General features: G+C 53.5%; 1 protein-coding gene across 1 annotated transcript; it reads left to right on the top strand.

The window, feature by feature from the left end:
* The first annotated feature begins 14,023 nt into the window (after positions 1–14,023).
* On the top strand, positions 14,024–20,700 carry MLN (motilin). The gene is made up of 5 exons (XM_061147771.1): positions 14,024–14,049; positions 16,404–16,527; positions 18,360–18,464; positions 19,809–19,917; positions 20,693–20,700. Exons 2-5 carry the CDS (start codon positions 16,411–16,413, stop codon positions 20,698–20,700), a joined length of 339 nt encoding a protein of 112 aa, XP_061003754.1. The 5' UTR covers positions 14,024–14,049; positions 16,404–16,410.

Raw genomic sequence — 20,700 nt, 5'->3', positions numbered from 1 at the left:
TGCAGGACACTTTGGAGAGGGTTCTGGGGAAGGCTGGGCTTCCTGAGCTCAGGGGACGGCACTCAGAGCATCACGTGGGCATAGAAGGAAGCCCAGTCCCTGCAGGTTCCCCATAAGAGCGAGAGTCTGGTTCCTGCAAGACTCTCCAAAGCCCCTGCTCCCCCTGAAATAAAGAGATGAAATAAGAAGGCAGATCTCCTGGTTCTGCACTCCCCATTCCTCATTGAAATCGGCTCCCACTCTGGGCCCAGTGAGTCGCTGGCCAAGTTCCCTTGGGTCCCTATCTCCTTGCCTCTCAGTCAGAAGCTCCTCCACCAGTGACGGGATCCCAGGTTCTTAGCACGGCAGGCAGCCTGCCCTGACATGTGTCTGCCTTCCACATCAGCTCTGATTGACTTTTTACTTCCCTGCTTGTCCAAGCAATAATTAGGATCCCCTTTTTCCATATTAAGCAGCTGCTGTCATCACCACTTCATGCTTTTTCTAATCACATTTCTCCTCCTTCTCTTTATCCTGGGGGCAGGCTCCTGACAAGTCTGCTCTTTCCACTTCCCTGCACAGAAAGGCAGAAGGACGTTGGAGAGGGAGCTGGAGGGTGCGGGGGTGTGGGGTGTCTTTCCTAGACTATGACAAGGCCGGCTATGAGTTCCAAGGTGGACCTGCCCAAAATGGAACAGAAAATCACATCCAGTCTCAGCAGGGAAACTAGTAGAGACCCCCGTGACGCCATGGCGCCCAACTCACCTGTCCCTGATGCCTGAGTCCCCTCCTTAGAGATTTAGCCCTTTGGAAAGGGCATGTTATTAACATAAATGTTTCTGGAGGCAGACTAGTTAAACTGCTCTGTGATTTCTAGTGGGCACCTGCGCTGATCCCCGCCCGCCCTCTCCTGCTCAGCTCTAGCCCAGCAGCTACTCCCAGAAAACTACGTTTCCCAGTCTCCTCGTCTGCTGGCTTCCTGTCAGGTTTGACCAATGAAAGCCTCTGGCTGGAGACTGGTAGTGGGGAGATGAGGAGCACCCTCTCCCTGACTGTGGTCTCTGCCTGTGCCTGCTTATGTGGCCGCATCTCTGCTGTGGCCTCAGCTCCCCCAGTCTGTCCCCTCCACAGTTCCAGTTCCAGCCTTGAGCAGCCCCTTCCCCACATTCCCAGCTCCTACCTGATCCCCCCAGATCCTGGGCTGGGGGGACCATCACCTCTTTCCCCTGTACCTCCTCCTAGGCTGGGGCGGATTCCTGTGATCAGCAGTCTCTGGGCTGTTTCCCCATCTCCTGTTTTAGCTCTACCAGCACCTCTGTAACCAGTTCTGCATACTCTGTTTCCACTATTGAAACTACCTGGCAAAAGTTCTCTCTTTTTTTTTTAACATGGACCACAACTTACACAGCAGCTTACGCTTAAAATGTTCAGTGTGTATGGGTGTTAGTCCCTCAGTTGTGTCTGACCCTTTGTGACCTTATGGACTATAGCCTGCCAGGTCCCTCTGCCCATGGAATTCTCTAGGGAGGAATACTGGAGTGGGCTGCCAGTTCCTTCTCCAGGGGATCTTCCAGACCCAGGGATCTAACCCAGGTCTCCTGCAGGCAGTCTTGTGCATTGCAGGCGGATTCTTTACTGACTGAGCCACCAAACGTTCAACGCGGAACCATTAATTCCACCTCCCCAGAGACTCATCTCTTCCTTCCTCAGTCTTACCCAGCTCTGTAAATACCTCCACTGTCCACACAGCGCAGCACCCAAGTCAGAAAGCTGAACGCCCTCCTTGTTTCTTTTGTCCATACATCCAATTTATTACCAAGTCCTTTTGCAAAGTATGTATCCTGAACCCTTGGTTTCCATCAACGTCATCACCTCTCACCTGGCCTGGAGCCCCCGAACTCATGTCCGGACTTCTTTTCTTTCCTCTTTACCATCTACTCTCTTAATGGGCTTTTAGAAACCAAACTCAGATCCTGTCCCCCAGCCCCCTGCCTAAAACCTCTCAGTGGACCCCATTTAAATTCAGACTCCTGTCCAGGCTCAATCAGGATGTGTCCATTCATATATAACATCACCTGTTTCTGGCAAAAGCATAAGAAAAAAAAGGCTCTGCTGAAAGACACCTGGGCCCTCAGAATTGACGACAGGAGATTCTAGGTTTGGAAAATGGGAACAAAGCCTCTTTTGGTAGCACAGCCAGGTCAGAACATGCCCAAGTCTGCTGGGCACCACATCCCCCATCACTCCCCAGAGCGAGCCTGACTTTCCTCCCAGCTTTGGCTACTTGAGACTCAAAGTCTAAAGCAGGAGGGAGGTGTCAGCCAAACCCGCCCAAGTGCCATAACCTAGTCAAGAGAGAAAGAATCTAGCTCTCTGCCTTTTGTTGCTCTGCCGTCCCCCCCCCCCCCCCCCCACAAAAAAGGAGAGGATGAATGCTGGGCAGACAAAGCGTGACAGAGACCCACAGGTGGCCTTCAGGCACTACATGATCCAGCTTCTGCTTCTTCCTCATCCCCAGCTTATCCACCCCTCACCACCACCCCCTGGGGTTCACTCCACACCATGCTGACCTGTCGGTTTCTAGAACACAGTCAAGCTCCTCCTTCTCTCTGTATTCCCTTTCAGGGCTGCCCCTCTCCGAGGAGTGGTGACTCGTGACCCCAGCTGCCCTGCATCTCCCAGTTCCCCTGCTGGAGGGGTGAAGGAGCTCATCCCATGTCCAGCAGATGCCCGGGCCGTGATCCAGTCCACTGTGGTGTGACCCTCATCCAGCCTCGGGGGCAGCATGTTTTTTCTGAGTCAGGAGTGTTGCCAGGGCTGTTTAGGGCCTCCCCTCTGGAAGGGAGCACCCTTGGGTGCCTGCCGAAGTCTCCTCCAGACCCAGCATCTTCTTCCAGAGCCAGGCCCATCCCCGGTGGGCACGGGCATCCAGTCCAACCAGTCCCTTCTCCCCAGACGCACCTCCCTCTTCCTCCCCCCACCTCCCCTCGCCTCCCCCCATCTCTTCACCACCAACAGCTGCAGAATCTCAGAGCCAGAGAGCATAAGAGACAGGTGCTTGTCTTTAGTTTTATTCTTTTAAGAAGAAAAACAATGAAAGAGACAAACCCTAGGAAATCAAGTGGGGGAAGAAACTCAGCCCTGCATTCCGGGGAAATGTGAAATCAGCGAATTGAAATGCCGGAGATGAAAGTGGGACTGTGGGGTGGAGCCTGTCACACCCGCGCCTACAGGGACAGTGTGGAGATGGTGGGGGACAGACGCAGGGCCTGGCGGGGGGGCTTGACATCAGCGCCCCCACTCTGCAGCTTCCTGAGTGCGTCCACCCCTACAACTCACAGGACAGGCTGTCAGCCCCTCCCCACCACCACATCCTATTTAAGTCCCCTACACCCTTCATCATTTAGAAGAGTGTTCCCTAATGGCGGTGTGATATGGATTTATAATAAGAAATACATCTTTGCCCCCCCACCCTCAACTCCTAAAACCCTTGAAAGTCCGTAAATGATCAGAGCAAGGGGAGCATTGTTTGTTATAATATATTTGGTCTTTTGTCCTCTGTTCCTGAACAGCCCCCTGCCTGAGCCAGAAAGGTGAAGAGTCTTGTTATTCATAACAAGTCGCTTTCAACCAACCTGAGTTTATGTTAATGAAGTGACTTTTGGAAACCCTTAAGCATGGGGGCTGGTTGCCAGGGGAACCAACCGCGTGATTTGAGGGTTGGCACTTTCTGCCCCTCCCTGCCCCCACTCCAGGGATGCAAGAGGGGCTGGAGATGGAGTTCAATCGCCAGGGCCAATGATTTGATCAATCATACCTGTGTAATGAAGCCTTCATAAAAAAATCAAAAGGACAGGCTTTGGAGAGCTTCTGGGTTGGTGAATGCAATAGACACCAAGAGTGGTACCCCTCTCCATGGGGGCAGACGCTCCCAGACCTCACCTGTGTATCTTTATCCAGTTGTCCATCTGTATCCTTAGACACAGCATCGTTTGCTGGTGTTGGAAAAAATACAGGTGGCGCCAAGGTGGACTCAGCAAGAGATTGTGGCCTCCTTGGGTTTCTACGAAGCACTTCTTTCAAGACCCCATGGATGGAAAGTCGCCCTCCTGCCCTTCTCTGTCCTAGGGAGAGTTTGGCCCTCAAGGAAGTGGACTGCATTCCTGGTTCCAAGGCACTGACCCCATAGTCCTCTAGTCATTGACTATGACCCTGGATCTACTGGACACAGGAGGATTTCAAGTGGGTTAAGTTCTCAGGGGAAATAAAAGTGGAGAAAGAGATGTGTGACATCTAGAGACCCATCCGATGGAGCTACTCACTGCTAGGCTGTGAGCTGGGGTGTAGGGGAGGGAACAGAGAACCCCTGGGGAAGGCACAGAAATGCAGAGCAGCAGCCAGAGAGGTGGAGCGGTACTGCCCCCTGGGTACCTTCAGGGTGCCCCCTCCATAGAACCTGAGCTGGACCCAGGCCCAGAGCTGTCATGTAGGACCTCTGGGCAGCAGCTTATGAGATGGAGGGAAGGGCCTGCTACCCACCCCATGCAGTTACCACCACACCCAGAATGTTTATACCTCTAATGAGCCTTCTCATCCCCACACAGCATCTGCCCATGTGATTCTGTGGGAGCCTGGCCTCACTAAGCAGCTGAGAGTCATTTAGGACCAAGTGGGAGCATTCTCTGTGGCATGATGCAGAGCCTGTTGTGATGAGCATTGAGGGAAAATGATGAAGGGACAAACTGGACCTCCAGCACGGGCCTGACCAGGCCAGAGGCTGGGGGAAGGAGCCAGGCATGGCTGCCAGGCCGGCTCTTCTTTTCAGGGCCCCTCTCCCTTGGACCCCACCCACAACAGGAAGGTTGATGTTCCAAATCTCTTGTTCTCCCAGCTCCGGTCAGGGCCATTCAACCTCACTTTGCCACTGAGTACCCTTGAATGAGGGGTAATCATTCCAGAGACGCAGCAGGCAATGTTTTTCTGCCCTTAGGGGAAAAGGAAAATATGTCCAAGTCCATTCGTTTAAACTATTCAGCCCTCTAAGTTCCAAAGCTGCTTGTAGGAGAGCCCTTCCAAAGCCAGGGTGGCCAGGGAGCCTGGTTAACTGAAGCCGCCTGGGCCTTCAGTACCACGGACAGCACCCATCCTGGCACCCCCCACCATCCAGGTTGGAGGACGGGCAGCCGGTGGTGCTGGGCCTAAGAAAACCCCATTCTTGAGGCCCTGGGAGTTTGTCCTTTCACCGCTGCTTGAGGGGACATCGGATAAGGAATGTCACCGCTGGGGCCCAGATGCCTGGTAATCAACCATTTTCAGTGCCCTGCATGGAAAGGCAATTAAAACAAGAATTAAAAAGCCATAGCATCATTTAAAATCCAATAACACGGCTGGCCTGAAATGTGTCCTCAGTCTCTGGGGAGGGTGGAGGTGGCGTGTGGGGAGGTGTGGAGGACAGAGGGCTGTGGCGATGAGGGAAAAGAGTCGGAAAGAGAGAAGACGGTGGCATGGGAATGGAGGTTTCTGAGCCTCACTTGCCTGTCCCCCAAGTAGCCAGAGTCTGCTCACCCCGCTCCAATCCCAGACGACTGGCCTGAAGGAGGTCCCCTCCCCTGGAGTCCTCTAGCCTACTCCCCTCTCATGGTGTTCAGCTTTGATTCCTGGCTATGTGTGCTCCTTCTCAGCCAGAGCATGTGCTTCTGTGGGGATGGACTGTAATTACATCATCAGTCCACAGTCTTGCCCCCCATCCCCTCCCACCAAGTCCATCCCTACACTGAGAATAAGAAAGACCAGAATTCTCGCGAGCCTGTGTGTTAAAACACAAAGCGAGTCTGGCCATTTCCCCCTTTTGTTTTCAGTAACTTAAAAGGGTCCATGTACATCCCTTCATGTAAAAGCTCTGAGTTTGCTCTTCACTCCAAAGAGATCCAGAGAATTTTGAATCTGCTAAGATGACGTTAACCCTTTTCACATCAAATAAAGGCCTCCTGCAGGTAGTCTTCCTGTCACAAGCTGACTGCCTTGATGTGACTTGGAAGTGAGTGGGGAGACTTGGTCCCTTTCATTTTCCCTCCTCCTTAGTCAAACCCTAAACCAGGAGGATTCGCGTCTGATAGGAGCTGTGCTCGCAATTTACGCCTCCTGTCCCTTGGGAGCTAACTCGTGTCTATTTTAAATAAATTCCCTCTTTTTTCTCTCCTTTTTACAAAGGACAACTGCAAAGCTTCTCTGAAGATGGCTTTCCTTTGGGGTGGAATTCAGTTCTGACAGTCAAACATTCATGAGACAGGCCCTGGGTAAATAATGATTAAATGGATTATCTCTGTGATTGGGTCTTGTCTGAGACCTGGGGGTATTCCCTCAAAGTTCTGGAGTGTTTTGGGCGGCAGTTTCCCAATAACTTTCTTGCTCTTTCAAGAAAAATAATATCCCAGGGAGTGGAAAAGGAAAAGAGAGATGAATGCTGCCAGGGGGGATGAGGGTGAGCTCTAACAGCCCTGTCTTCAGGCTGCTCTGGGCAGTTCGTCCTTGTTTTAGGGCTGGGTAAGTGTAACTAGGGCTTCCCAAGAAACCCCATGGACAGAGGAGTCAGACACAACTCAGCAACTAAACAGCAACAACAAAGAGTCGCTAAGGGCTTCCCTGGTGGTTCAGTGGTAAAGAATCCATGTGCCAATGCAGGAGACATGGGTTCGATCCCTGGGTCAGGAAGATCCCCTGGGAGAAGGAAATGGCAACCCACTCTGGTATTCTTGTCTGGGAAATCCCATGGACGGAGGAGCCTGGGGGGCTACAGTCCATGGGGTTGCAAGAGTGAGCATGGCTGAGCAACTAAACAATGACAACAGGAGAAGTTAGGGCTTGCCAGTATCTAAACTGCTCTCTCCAAATTCATCTTCTTGCCAATGTCCTGAACTCTGTGGTTTGAACACAAGCATGCCTCAGTCTAGTCCTGTTATCCCGACCGGGATTCTAGGACCTGCCCACTGGCACATCCTTCACGTTGATGTGCTGCACCATAGACTACAAGGGCTCAGGACCTGAGACCATGCTCATTGTTGGGGGAAACCAGGTCTTTGCTCAGCCAGGCATCCACAAAGAGGCCAGAGCTGTGAATAAAGAGGCCCCAACAGTGAACAATGCCCCCTGAGTTCCTCAGTGAATTCACCCTCCTACACACTTGCCCAGACCCCCTCCTGGCCACCCAGCCCGAGCACTGGACCACAGAGGAAACAGAATTCCACCCCCTCCTTTCCCTGCCATTGCAGAGCGGGCTGGTAAGAAGAAGCCTGCCTGACCGCCACAACTGTCAATGGCAGAGGCTGCGTGTGGCCCGCCCCTCCCGTTAGCAGCCGTTGGCAGCCCCCCAAATCCAAAAAGCATCAGCCCAGCAGATGTGGGGGAGTCAACAACTGAGGGTCACTGATGCAAAGGAAGAGAAGAAGTTTGGACAGCTAGCGCCTTTTACCTGAATCTACCCTGGATTAGGCTGACATTTGAAATGACTTTGGCTCCCTTCCATACAGCATAAAACCTATACCAAGACTTCTTCTTAAACATGAGAGCACGATCTTTCCTCAACCACCGGCTTCCCTAATCATTTATGAAAATGTGTCAGCTGTCCTTGCCTCCTTGTTCTAGCGCTTCATGCCCTGGGATCAGGGAGCTGGGAGCTGCCTGCCTCGAAAGGGTTGAAGAGAAAGGACATGCTTCAGCTTATGAGAGGCCAATCTTTCCTTAAGATGAATTTGTCACTTGCAAAGTCATCTGCTTTCTCTTCACACACATTCATCATCCCCATGAAAATATAAATACATACAGTTAAAATTCAGTAAAAACATGACCCGGTGTCACCAAGCTCAGTTTACAGAAGGCACAAACTCCACGGCCGCCCAGGTCGCAGACCCAGCTCTTAGCTAAACCTGCACCGTCCCTGGAAGGAAAGTTATGTGACCTCGTCTTCTTAGAGTTTTACAGCAGCAGCTTTCGTGATAAACCCCCATAAATAAAAAGGGAACCCAGAAGCAGGTTGGTGACTGCAACATTTCTAGGAGTATATTAACCACCTGGGGATGTATTGACCGGGAAGTCGGCAGGAATGCTGTTGTAAAACTCAGCCGAGTCCCCAGGTTCTGTCACACTGTCGATAGTCCATGAGGCTGAACTGAATAGAATAGCATCTTATCGGATTGTTTCGGGTCCAAGTTGTGGGCGTCCTGTGGACTCCACGGGAGACCAGAGATACGGGAATGTTCATTCAAGTAGCAGATGTAACACACAAACAAGAAACTCAACAAATCAGAAGTTAATTCAGGGTCTGCCCTCTACATGTTCATGTTTTCCTCTCCACGGGCACTGTTTCTCTCCCAGGGGCTCTTGGTCTACGGCAATATCTGCTGTGTATCATTTCTCAATGAATCATTTGGGTGTTCTGAAAAATGACCCTGAGCCATAGAAGGAAAAGCATAAAAATACCCCCACAGGTCACTAAAGCCTGTGTCTCCTGGGCCAGGGCATAGTCATTGCCTAAAATACATCTCTCAGTGCTTTGCCTGCCCTAGTTTTAAATGCCATGCCCATCAGCTAGGATTTTTGCCCATGAGCCCAGTCACACAGCTCCAGCTCCATGGGGGGACATCAAGGGCTTGGAACCGAAGGGGTAGCAATAGCTATCCTTCCCCTCAATCACAGCTCCCACACTTGAGAAGCCAGGTTCTTTGCCTCTCCTTGGCCTTGGCTTAAGGTGAGCAGGGCACATTTAATCCTTACCACTGTCCTGGGCATCTGACCTTGGGAAACCTTTCATTTTACATTTTGATGCCATAAGCTTCGGCACTCTCATCAATCCCGGACTGTTTCTGCTCACCGGAACTCTGTCATCCTCTAGACGGCAGTCTCTGCGTCAGAGGGCATTGTTTGAGCCGCCACGCCTCCCCTGATGGGCCCCCAGGTGCAGATTTCCTTCTCTGCCAGCCCCTCCCTGCCACCCACATCTCCTGTGCTGTGTCCTCGGTGCCTCGATGACACACGTCCAGCAGCTCACCTGCCCGTTTCCAGCTCATAGTTCTAACCTCCCAACGTCTCCTTGCATTAGGTCTCTGTGAGACTGACGTTTGCTCCATCTCCCAATTTAGTCTCAGCTGCAGATTTAATTAACATGCTGTTGCCTCCCTGTTCCAGGCCATTAATGAAGATGTTATGGCAAGTAGCCGGCAAACAATATTTTCAAGGTCATGAGGAGGGAACGCTACGCTGCTAATACCTCTGCCCAACATGGGGGAATGAGGCAGTCGAGTGCCCACATGCAGTTTGAGTCATTTCCTCTGGGTTTTGGGAACTTCCTTCCTCTGACTCAGGTTAGGTTTTCACGCCTCCCCTCAGCCTGGCCCGCTGCACATCCGGGGCAATTCCCATTTGGAGAATGAAGAACATCAGATTATGCCTTCGTTTTATTTTTGGCCAGTTTCTAGCAGGAGAAACAGCCACTAATTGCACCTTTGGAGGGAGAGACGGTACACAAGATAAAGACACAGGAGTCGTCATCAGGCTTGTTAGCCAGCCACCTCTCCATCCTCAAAACATGGCCGTGACAGGAGCAAATCACCCTGAGGTCAAGGCCCCTCAGCGAGGGGAGCCCAGGTGTTCCCGCTGAGTCGGTTCCTAAAGGGCTGACCCTCAGGATCTACAGCCTGGACAAGAGGCCCCTTCGTCCTTGGGGACGCAGGCACGAACCTTGTTTGTGACCCCCTCGCAGACCGTGAGCCCCCTCCCACCCCCTGTCCCACTAGTCTCCCCCACCTCTGCATTACAAGGAGCAGCCCTTTATGAAGCCCCACTTGTCTTCCTTCCACACCAAACTGCAGATATCACAGCGTAACCCTGCAAATTGCTTGGATCAGAAGCATTGAATCACAGGAGCGATTCAGGATAATGCTATTTACGCCCAGAAAATTGATCCCAGGTTATTTACTGTTTCCAGCACTTCCCTTCTCCCCATCTCTCACTGCAGGCCTGTCTCCGGTTCCCAGACTCGTAATCATTTCTCAGACAGAGTGTCTTGAAGGTGTCTCTGGACCGGAGCCCAGACTGGCCCAGCAGAGTGTGAAGGGGTGGGGGGAAACAGCTTCACATTGCCCCCCGTGCTTGGCAGACAGGCTTGGCTCCCCCCACCACCCTAGCTGCAGTCCTTCTGGGGTCCAGATCTGGCCTCCCCAAACCTCAGAACGCAAGAGAACCACATTTGCGTGTCCCCGTCAGTCAGCTGGGACTGCATCATGGTCAGATGACTTGCCAGGGTTAGGGAGAGCCACACGTTTGGAGAATTTCTACCTGGCCTCTGTTACGGCCTGCCCCAGCTGTAAACATTCATGTGCTCACCAACCGCTGAGAGGTGAAATAGCGCAGTGGATTCTGAAGCCAGACTCCTGAGTTTGAATCCTGGTCCTGCTGTTTCAATAGTTGCATAATGTTGGGCCAGCTGTTTAACCTCAGTTTTCCCACCTATAAAATGGGATAATAGCCATACCAGCTTCATAGAGTTGTTGTGAGACCATCTAAAAACTAACACAGGTGATGTCTGGCTGATATTTATTACGTATCAAACATCTTTAACACTCCAGACACTGTTAAAGTCAAGGGTCAGCGAACTTCTCCTATAAGGTCCAGATAATAACTATTTTTGGCCTTGTGGGTGATAATGTCTCTGTCACACCTATTCAACCCTGCGGCAAAGCAGCTCCAAAGCAGCCACAGACTATGAGCAGAGAAGGAGTATGGATGTGTTCTAATAAAACTTTATTTATAGACACAGAAAAGTGAATTTCTTATCAATTCACCTGCCACTAAGGATTATTCTTCTTTTGATTTTTTAAATTATTAAAAACGTAAAAACTACTCTTAGCTCACAGGCTGTATAAAGTTAGAGGGCACGCTGGATTTGACCCATACTGGCTGGTCCCCGCTCGAGGCACTGGAGATGCAGATGCTGACATGTCTCACACAGGAGCCCGGGAAGGGTTCCTTCACAGCCCTCAGGTCACTTTGCACCCACCATGGTCTCTGACATTGTCTTCAAAGTACCTCTTGGGTGGATGAACCTAGAGCCTATTATACAGCATGAAGTAAGCCAGAAAGAGAAAAACAAATATCGTATATTAACACATATATATGGACTCTAGAAAGGTGGTCCTGATGAACCTATTTGAAGGACAGCAGTGGAGACGCAGACAGAGAGAACAGCCCTGGGGACACGGCAGTGGGGGGTGGCTAGGCGAGGACGGGTCAAGTGGAGGGAGGAGCATGGAAACATATACGTTCAGTTCAGTCGCTCAGTTGTGTCCAACTCTTTGCGACCCCATGGACTGCAGCACGCCAGGCCTCCCTGTCCATCACCAACTCTCGGAGCTTACTCAAACTCATGTCCATCAAGTCAGTGATGCCATTCAACCATCTCATCCTCTGTCATCCCCTTCTCCTCCCACCTTCAATCTTTCCCAACGTCAGGGTCTTTTCCAATGAGTCAGTTCTTTGCATCAGGTGGCCAAAGTATTGGAGCTGCAGCTTCAGCATCAGTCCTTCCAAAGAATATTAAGGATTGGTTGTATTTTCTTGCAGTCCAAAGGACTCTCAAGAGTCTTCTCCAACACCACAGTTCAAAAGCATCAATTCTTTGGCGCTCAGCTTTCTTTATAGTTCATTACCATATGTAAAATAGATAGCCAGTGGCAATTTTCTGTGTGACTCCAGGAACTCAAACCAGGACTCTGCGACAACCTAGAGAGGTGGGATGGGGTGGGAAGTGGGACAGAGGTTCAAGAGGGAGGGGACATATGTATACCTATAGCTGATTCATTTTGATGTATGGCAGAAACCAACACAATATTGTAAAGCAATTATCCTTCAATTAAAAATAAATAATTTTTTTAAGTCCCTCTTGAAACAGGGGCAGTGAGACTCTGATCAGGCCAAGGTTAAGAAATGGCAGTTCAGTTCCAAGCCCTGGCATTCTGGGCTCTAATTCCTCTGAGATAAATCTCAGACTCCAGAGACCCAGTGCACAAGAGTGTCACCAACACAGCATGCTAGAGGATGTCTAACCTTGCACCGGGAATAGAACACAGAGCCCCAGCCGGTGGGAAGCCCTGCTGAACAGGGGGAGTTTAGAGGATATCTGGGTTGGGTTCGAAGCACGGCAAACATCTGTTTTTTCCAGAGGGCAAAAGGCAGAGCTGACTGAAGAATGACAGGATAGGGGTTCCTGGTGGAGAAGCAGTCCCCTTCCAGATGTTTGGGGCAGCCTCTCTGGAAGTCACTAATGACCAACGAGGTTCACCCAGGGAATAGCCTGTGCCCCCAGACTCTCGGGACTTCACCCCAGTCTGCCCAACCACCTCCCCACCGGCCTTCCAGCCCCACCTCTCCCTGCTCCAGTGCCTACACCCCAACACCGAGTGCCCCTTCTTCACCACACGTTTGTCATATGTCCTCCAAGACAACAGGGGGCCCCCAACCTCCTCCCCCATCAAATCTAAATGCTTCCATTGGTTTCTAAGGCCCCATCCTCAGGTCCCAGCCTGACCCTCTTCCAACCACACAGTGGACCTTCTGAGACACCCCCATCCTGCCATCCTCTGCACCTCTGCACCCCGCATCCCAGAAACCCCCACTCCCACCTTCTGCCACACCTGGCCACGTCCAGCCTTGACCTTTGTATGAAGAAATCCTGCCCTAGAATTGCAGAAGAGATATTTAATTGTCCTCAGTGTCCTTATCTGTAACATGAGATAAGGGCTTCCCTGGTGGCTCAGTGGTTAAAGAATCCTCCTGTAAATGCAGGAGATGCAGGTTTGATCCCTGGGTCAGAAAGATCCCCTCGAGAAAGAAATGGCAACCCAGTCCAGTATTCTTGCCTGGGAAATCCCAAGGACAGAGGAGCCTGGTGGGCTTCAGCCCGGAGGGTCACGAAAGAATTGGACACAACTTAGCAACTAAACAACAACAACATGGGGTAAACAAGAGGACCAGCCTCATGGTGTTGCTGAGGTTTGATTAGAACACAGGCATCAAGCATTCCCTGAGGGCTGCCAGAGGTGCTACCATATTCAGGAGCCAGCGTGGGCAGCCTTGTCCGACTCCAGAATGCGTTCCCCTCTTCCCTCTTTGAGTCTTTAATGCTGCTGCTTGATAACATGTGGGCTCCCCTGTGGCTCAGACTGGAAAGAATATGCCTGCAATGCAGGGGACCCTGGTTCAATCTCTGGGCCAGGAGGACTTCCTGGAGAACGGAATGGCTACCCACTCCAGTATTCTTGCCTGGAGAAGTCCATGGACAGAGGAGCCTGGTGGGCTACAGTCCATGCGGTTGCAAAGAGTCGGACAGGACTGAGAGACTAACACTTTCTAACATACTTTGACGACATAATTACCACAAAAAGATTTCCTGGATAGGTCCCCCCCACCCCCCATTTAGGCCACAAACCTTTTGTACGCATCATGCCCTGCCTGGCCCTCCATGGACACTCTGGGCCTCCACTGCCCTGGGTCTGGACTGTCATTTTCTTTTCACAAATCTGCTGAAACGCTGCCACACACTCTGGCATCTTTTCTTTCAAGAGGGGCTTCAGGGGAAAAGCTGAAGACAAGTTATCTCCGTAGTACAGCGCTCTGACAGGCCGACAGAGAATCTGATCACTGGAGTTGCCTGGAGACGCTCAGCAACATTATATATTTAAGTAATGAAAAAAAGAAAGCGCTTTCATTAAAATGACCCTCTGAGCGTCAGGTGAGTTCTCAGTGGACAGAAGGGTACCATCCGGGTGGGGGCTGGCCTGCACCACACCCTGACTGCCCCCTGAGGAAAAGGCCTTCCAGGAAAGGCCGACATGCCCAAGCCCTACCTGCTGTTTCTACGAGCTCCAGGAATCCAGACTCCTCATCCAGAGCATCCAAAGGTCTGGCCAAAGGTTAATGGACTCTAAGGGGGGGCAGGAGATATATAAGGGCCAGTGGGACCAGCTGGACCAGCAGACAAGCAGAGAGAGCTGCCCGGCCCACTCAGACCGCACGTGCACTGTGAGTAGCCAGAGAAGGGGGTGGGGGGTGGTCAGCCTGAGCCCAAAGATGGGGTGTGCGTGAGCCCGCTGAGTCCAGAGCTCTCTGGGGTGAGCCCACTGTTCCTGCGGGGCTCTGTCACATTTCAGTACCTTCCTGGGCTTCAGACCGAGCACGGGCAGGGTTGGAGGTGGAGTGGGGGGTGCGAATCCTGGCAAAAGAGAAGCTGCCTGGAGACCTCGTCATCAACTGCAGGCCAGGAACCCAAGCCAGGGACCAGCTTGGACGCAGGGCCAACCCGCCCGGCGTGGAGCCTGGGCTCTGGGAATTTAACGAAAGAGCTGGGGCCCTCAGGAGAGACGGTGGCTGGACAAGACCAGCAGGAAGAAGAGACTGCCGACCCCTTGGCAAAAGCACTTGAGCCCCAGCCACAGGGATGGAAAAAGGCAAAGTCAGCAGCTCATCCTACTGTGAAAAAGCTCTCGCTCCCACCCTGAGCGCCCAGAACGCAAACAAACGTAGGTGACATGCTGGCTGCCAGTTGGATCACAAAAGTGAGCAGCAATTGGATGTTCGCCTTCTTATTTAACGTTTTTATTGATTCTGATGGAGTGAATTAAATGTGAACACCAGAATGGAAAGGGATCCGTAGCCTCTCCACAAAGGAAATGAAGCACCAGCCGTGTGATACAGCAGGGTCCTGCTCGAGGGAGCGGGGCCCAGAGACTCTGCAGCAAGGGGAGGGGGTCTGCGACTCGAAGCCCCCCTCCTCACCGCGCCCTGTCCCCTCAACTGTCCCCTCAACAGAGCGTGGGGCCTCGGCTTCTGAGAGGTGGTCTTCAGCGGGTGGGTGGTCCTTCCCACCCCCCTAGAATGGCAGGCGTTGGCCGTCTGAGCCCTCCTGCTCTCGCTCTTGGAGTTTAGCAACACGGGGAGACCATGTAGGACGGGGCGGCAAGAGAGTGAGAAGGCAGGGGGGCCTTCAGATGACCGAGGAGACGGGTCCTGGTGGAGAGACAAGGTGCAAGCCCGCAGCCTTGGAAGATTCTCTCCAAAGAAAGGGTCGAAGTCAGACCCAAAGGGAAGCTCGGGGGCCAGTCTGGGGTAGGACCCTCTCCTCCCAGTGGAATCCAGTCCACCCAAGGGCTGTGGGAACCCCGAGTTGAGCCCCAGAAGCTCCTAATCTGAACCCTGTAACCCCCCACCACTGCTGCAGCAGAGGCTGCCCCCGGCCTCCCCTCCCGCCTCCTGCGGTGCCTCCCCCTTCTGTGGGCAGAGGCCACGTGCACCAGGCCTCAGAAGGGCCGGCCTCTAACCCCTACTGCCTTCAAGTGGGTCCCTTCAGCTCCGCAGGTCTCCTCCCCTTCCCGGATCACACCTGCTCCCAGGCCAGTGTGAGGAGTGTGTGGGAGACTGCTTGGAATGGGACCCCCACCCCCTGGGACCCCCCCCCCCCCCCCCCCCCCCCCCCCCGTGCTAGTGGAAGGAATCAACCCGGCCAGCGCCCCGCAGGCCACGCCCCGGCCCCAGCACCACTCTGACCCTGCCCCTTTCCCAGCTCTGCACTCCTGGGGTCCCCACGCCCACCTGTTCCCTGGCGGTCTTGGTCCGCCAGCCATTCCCGACACACCCACTTCTGGGATGTTTCGGGCTCGCTCTTATGCTGGCACCTTGCCAGCACTGGATATGGGTTGGGGGGAGGGTTACAGGAAGGAGGTTGTTTCTAGATGGCGGCCCCGCAGGCGGCTAGACTTGCTGGAACTGGGGAGGCTCTTGTTTGAGAGCCAGCGCCAGCCCAGAGGGGCGGGGACCCTGCCCTGCTCTTCTGTGGGGCTCCAAGCTGGAGTTTTCCATCGGGCTCTGCTCCACCTGGGCAGAGGGTCTCAACCCCTTCCTCTCTAGACCTGGGGTCTTGGCCTGGTACCACCAGGCAGGACCGGATGGGCCTGGATCCATCCCTCTTATGCTAATTGGTTCAGGGAGCAGGCAGGGCTTTCTGGATCGCGGGACTTGCTTCTACTGATAATCTAAGATTTTTTTATCGGCAATATGGGGTTGCTCCTGCTTCATTAGCCCAGCTGACTCCAGAAGACCTCCCCACTAACAAAGGGAAAGGCCAACAAGTGGGATGATTCTTTTCTGGTGTGGGCAGGGGGCAGGGTGGCCTCTCTCGGGGGCTTGGGGCAGAGAAGGGGCTCTGAGCTCCTCTGGTACAATCCCACACCAGGCCCAAATCCAGAGAGGGTAAGCAGCTTGCCCAAGATCACACAGGCCCAGGTGGGGCATGGACCAGAGCTGAGGGCGCCGGCCTCCAATGCAGTGGTCTGTCCCTGAGCCCTACACTGGGTTGACAGGGGCTCCCTGTCATTGTCCAGCTCCAGAATGCTGTCCCGCAAGGCCACGGCCATCCTGCTGGTAGTGCATGCAGCCGCCATGCTGGCCTCCCAGACAGAGGCCTTTGTTCCCATCTTCACCTATGGCGAAGTCCAGAGGATGCAGGTAAGTTATTCCCAGGCTGCCCGCCTCCCCAGTGTGGCCAAGGTGACCCACAAGCCTACTCAACGACAAGTACCCTTTCAGAAAACCCACGTTTAATCAGATATGCCAGAGACACAGAGGTGAGCCTGAAGAACTCCAGATAACCCCAGGCTCCAGCCATCCCCCCAGCCACCTCCACTCCTTCAGCAGTACCACAAAGGTGTCAGTGGCTCCCACAGGTGACATCTTTTCCTACCCCTGCCCATCCTTTCGGAGGAAGTTTTCAATTAACAAGCCAATAAATATTTGCAGAGCATCTCTGCAGCACAGAGGGGCACCCTGGGTGAGAGGTCAGGCACACAAGGAAATCTCAGAACCTCCCATCCTCAAGGAGCTGGCTTGGGAGCCAACATGAAAAATTCACTCATGATAGAAAACCAAGCGGGGAGATGTCACAAGACAGGACTTGATTAATTGTCCAGAAGTGATGCTGACAGTATGCACTGACTTCAGGGGAGCAGAAAACACGGTGGGCTGGTGAAGAAGAGGGGAACCTGCTCTGGGGTCCCCGAGAGAGAAGGATGGACAGGTGGGCACAAACGTTCGAGCAGGAAAGAAGGTACCTTTCTAGGGAGTGGCAGCCAAAGCCTTCTTCTCTTTAGAACCCAGAAGAAAACAGGGCAGGCTTAGTGGAACCTAGGTGGTAGGGCCCATGGAAAACTGGGCTGCTGGACCCACCTCCCTGGGCCTTTTACCTTAGATGTCATGGAGTTCTGAGTGCCTTTCCATCTTTGTCTCTTGATCTCTTTTCTTTTTATTGGCCGTGCTGCACAGCTTGTGGGATCTTAGTTCCCTGACCAGGGATTGAAAACAGGCCCTCGGCAATGACAGGGCAGAGTCCTAACCACTGGACCACCAGGGAATTCCCCGTTTCTCTTAATTTTTTTTTTCTAGATTTTTTTTATGTGGACCATGTGGCTTTACAGGGGCCAGGCTGGACCCAGTTCCTCTTCAGGGGAGGAGAAAACACAGTGGGCTGCAAAGAGATGCAGCAGATCCCCTAAACCTACCTCCTCCCACCTACCACTTGGTTCCCTCTGCGGAGAAGATGACCGACTGTCCCAGCATCACCGCTGCCCGGGGCAGGCCCAGAGCTGAAGCCCGGGAATGTCCTCAGAGAAACCAAAGAAACAGACTGTGTCTGACTTCAGTGCCCGGGGGCCTGGCAAGCAGGATGCCCGGCAAGATGAGAGGCTGGACAGAAAGAGCCTAACTCGGTGCTACACAAACTGGCAAAATGGCAGCGAGAGGGTGCTTAGCACTTATCTGCTCCATGGTTTCCTCCTCGTAATTGCCAGGCACCAGGATTTTTATGAAGAAGCTGCAGACTCCTTTCTCCATAATTCATCTCCTTGTCTTGCCTCTTATAAATCACCTCCCAGGGACTCCAGTTTCTGGGCCACCCCATGGCGCCCTCACAGGCTGGGCTGTCTTGCCGTCTTTTTTTTATAGGCTCTTTGCTATGAAAAACACATTTTCATACTTAATATGCAGGAAGGGTGGCCATTATTTTTAGCATGTTAACTTAATTAACAGTAACAACCTGGGTGTGATGTTTGAACTACAAAGGAAGGATTCCTCTTTGGGTTGACTTGGTGGTGGGCAAATCCAAGGACGGTGTGAAGTCACCAGGTGTCTGAGATGCCCTAGGAGAGAGATGCGTAGGAAAGGGTGTTCTTTTGGCCTGTGGGGTGTGGGGGGTCAGGCCCCTTAGCACTCTGAATAGAAACCCCAAAGGGCCACGAGTGGTTGAGAGAGGATGAGTTTTACATGATTTTGTGCTCGGCCCCTAGGAAAAGGAGAGGTACAAGGGGCAAAAGAAATCCCTGAGTGTACAGCAGAGGTCAGAGGAGGTGTACCCCGAGGAGCCTTGGGAAGAAAAACAGGAAGTTATTAAGGTGAGTAAAGACACGGGGTGGGGGGGGGGGGGATGGGGTGTGGGATTGGGGAGGTAGTGCAGAGAAACCCAATGCGGGGAGGTCCCCCGGGCATCACAGAATGTGCTGTGAACTAGACACTCAGGTGACGAGCTCCATCCTAGGAGGGATAGTCAGACACTGATGATGAGACAAGAAATCATTTTAGGCACCAAATAAGGAGGCATGATAGAGAGTGAGGGCGGGGCTGGTGGGGGAGGGGAGGGGAGGCCTCTCTCCCATTCTCTCCCCAGGGAGAGGAGGTGGCATTTAATTTGAAACTTGGAGGGTAAGAAGGGGCCACCCATGAAAGAGCTAGAGCAGGAACATCCCAGAAGAAAGAAGAGCGAGTGCAGAGGCCCCGCTCTGAGGCCCTAGAGGCCCAGGAGGGTCTGAGGGGGCCAAAGAGGCCAGCAGGGCCTGGGAGGCTGCTGAGGGTTCCAAGCTGGGGTGGGTACCTCTTGCCCCCTCTCCTTCCCCCAGAACCATGAGATCCATTCTGGGTCATCCAGTCCAGCCTCTTCATTTTAAAGTAAGAAAAGACATTTCCCACAGCAACGGGCCAGCACACAGGGCTGTCCTCCAGGCCTCCTGAGCCCACTTCCCACCCCCGGTGAGCTGGGTAGGAGAAGAGGGAGTGGGCCTGGGACTCCTCCACCACGGCTCTCCAGGGTCAGGGGGTCTCAGAGTCTGCCCGCTGGCTTGTGCGGCAAGACCACAGAACTGGGAAGCTCTGGGGGTGCTGGGAGATCAACTGGCTCCCCCTGGCTCTGCCCCCCTACCCCTCTTGGTGGAGAGCCTCCAGACAGCTCCTCCATCCAAGGGTAGCCTAGGGGTCCCCGCATGGACCCTGGAGCCAGGCCCCCTGGGTGCCCTTCTCCCTCTACTGGGAACCTTGTATGACCTTGAGCAAGTGACTCAACTGCTGTTTGTCCTCAGTTTCCTCATCTGCAAAATGGGAGCTCTAATAGTCTCTACCCCATAGGATTATTGAGAGGCTTAACAGGCCTTAGGAGGACACCTGGCACCTAATAAGACTCCCACGTGTTAGCTATTATCATTCAGGGGAAGGGGAAGGGCATTTGCTTCCTCAGACTCCCCACCAGGGGAGGCGAGGTGATCCTCCTCCCTCCCGGCTGGTCTCAGGCTCGGGCCCCAGGTGAGATTGAGGGGAGGGGGCCAGAATTCCCAGCAGACCCCTCCCATCCCCCCGCAGGATGGGGAGGAGTGGGGGGCGGTGGTCCTCGCAGTCCAGCCCGCCACCTGTAGGCACCCAGGGATTAACGGCTTGCTCTCCCTTCTTGTTAACGCTGCCTTATTTCACAGCTGACTGCTCCTGTAGAAATTGGAATGAGGATGAACTCCAGGCAGCTGGAAAAGTACCAGGCCACCCTGGAAGGGCTGCTGCGCGAGGTGCTGCCATCCTCCCGGAACGGTACGGGGGTACGGGGCGGGCGGGCACCTCCGGGTTCACCTCCTGCAGCGCAGCCCAGTAGGGTTTCGGGGGGCTGTCATTTGTTTTTCTGCTTTGCTCTTGAGAACCAAAAGCTGTCTTCTCCTGCAAGCACCCCCACCCCACCCTATCTCCTAGGGGAGCCTAATCATGCCGGGGGGAGGGGGCGCGGGGAAGGGGCAGTGGTGTACGTGGAGGCGGGGTTCAGACGGCCGTCGCAGGCGGGGAGCCCCATTCCCCAGCTAGGGGCATCTCCAGGCCCCAGACCCCTTCCCCTAACATCTGCCTGGCGGGGGATTACAAGTGACAAAGACCCCAAGCCTCCCCCTGCAGAGATCCATTCCCTCCCTCCCCAGACGCCCCCCGAGGCTGGGTGGTGACTCTGAAGGAAACCCTGGGGCAGACTGGCCACAAAAGCCTGCAATTTCACCACCACCACCCCCAATTCATTCTGCCAACCGAAGTCTTCAGCCCCATTTGGCATTGCCTGAGTCAAGGTCAGCCTGAGTCACTGGTGCAAAGCTAGGTCTTATCTGACAAACAGCTACTAATTTCTTCTCCTAGTCCCCAGGAGGAGAGGAGAGGGGGGAGGAAGTGTTGTTTGGGGGCAGGCAGGTTAAATTCCTAGCCCCAGGCAACATAGAAAGCTGGAGGCAAACCTGGCCAGACCTCCCCTCCTTCCTCAGACCTGCAGACAGATCCACAGGGATCTGCCGACCCTTCTGAGCTGCAAACCTCCTTTGCTTTTCTCCAACAGCCCGGTGA

The sequence above is a fragment of the Dama dama genome, chromosome 7, assembly GCF_033118175.1.
Source record: "Dama dama isolate Ldn47 chromosome 7, ASM3311817v1, whole genome shotgun sequence".
In the NCBI taxonomy this organism is placed as follows: domain Eukaryota; kingdom Metazoa; phylum Chordata; class Mammalia; order Artiodactyla; family Cervidae; genus Dama; species Dama dama.
Note: the sequence above shows the minus strand (reverse complement) of the source record. Positions and strands in the feature narration are given on the sequence as shown.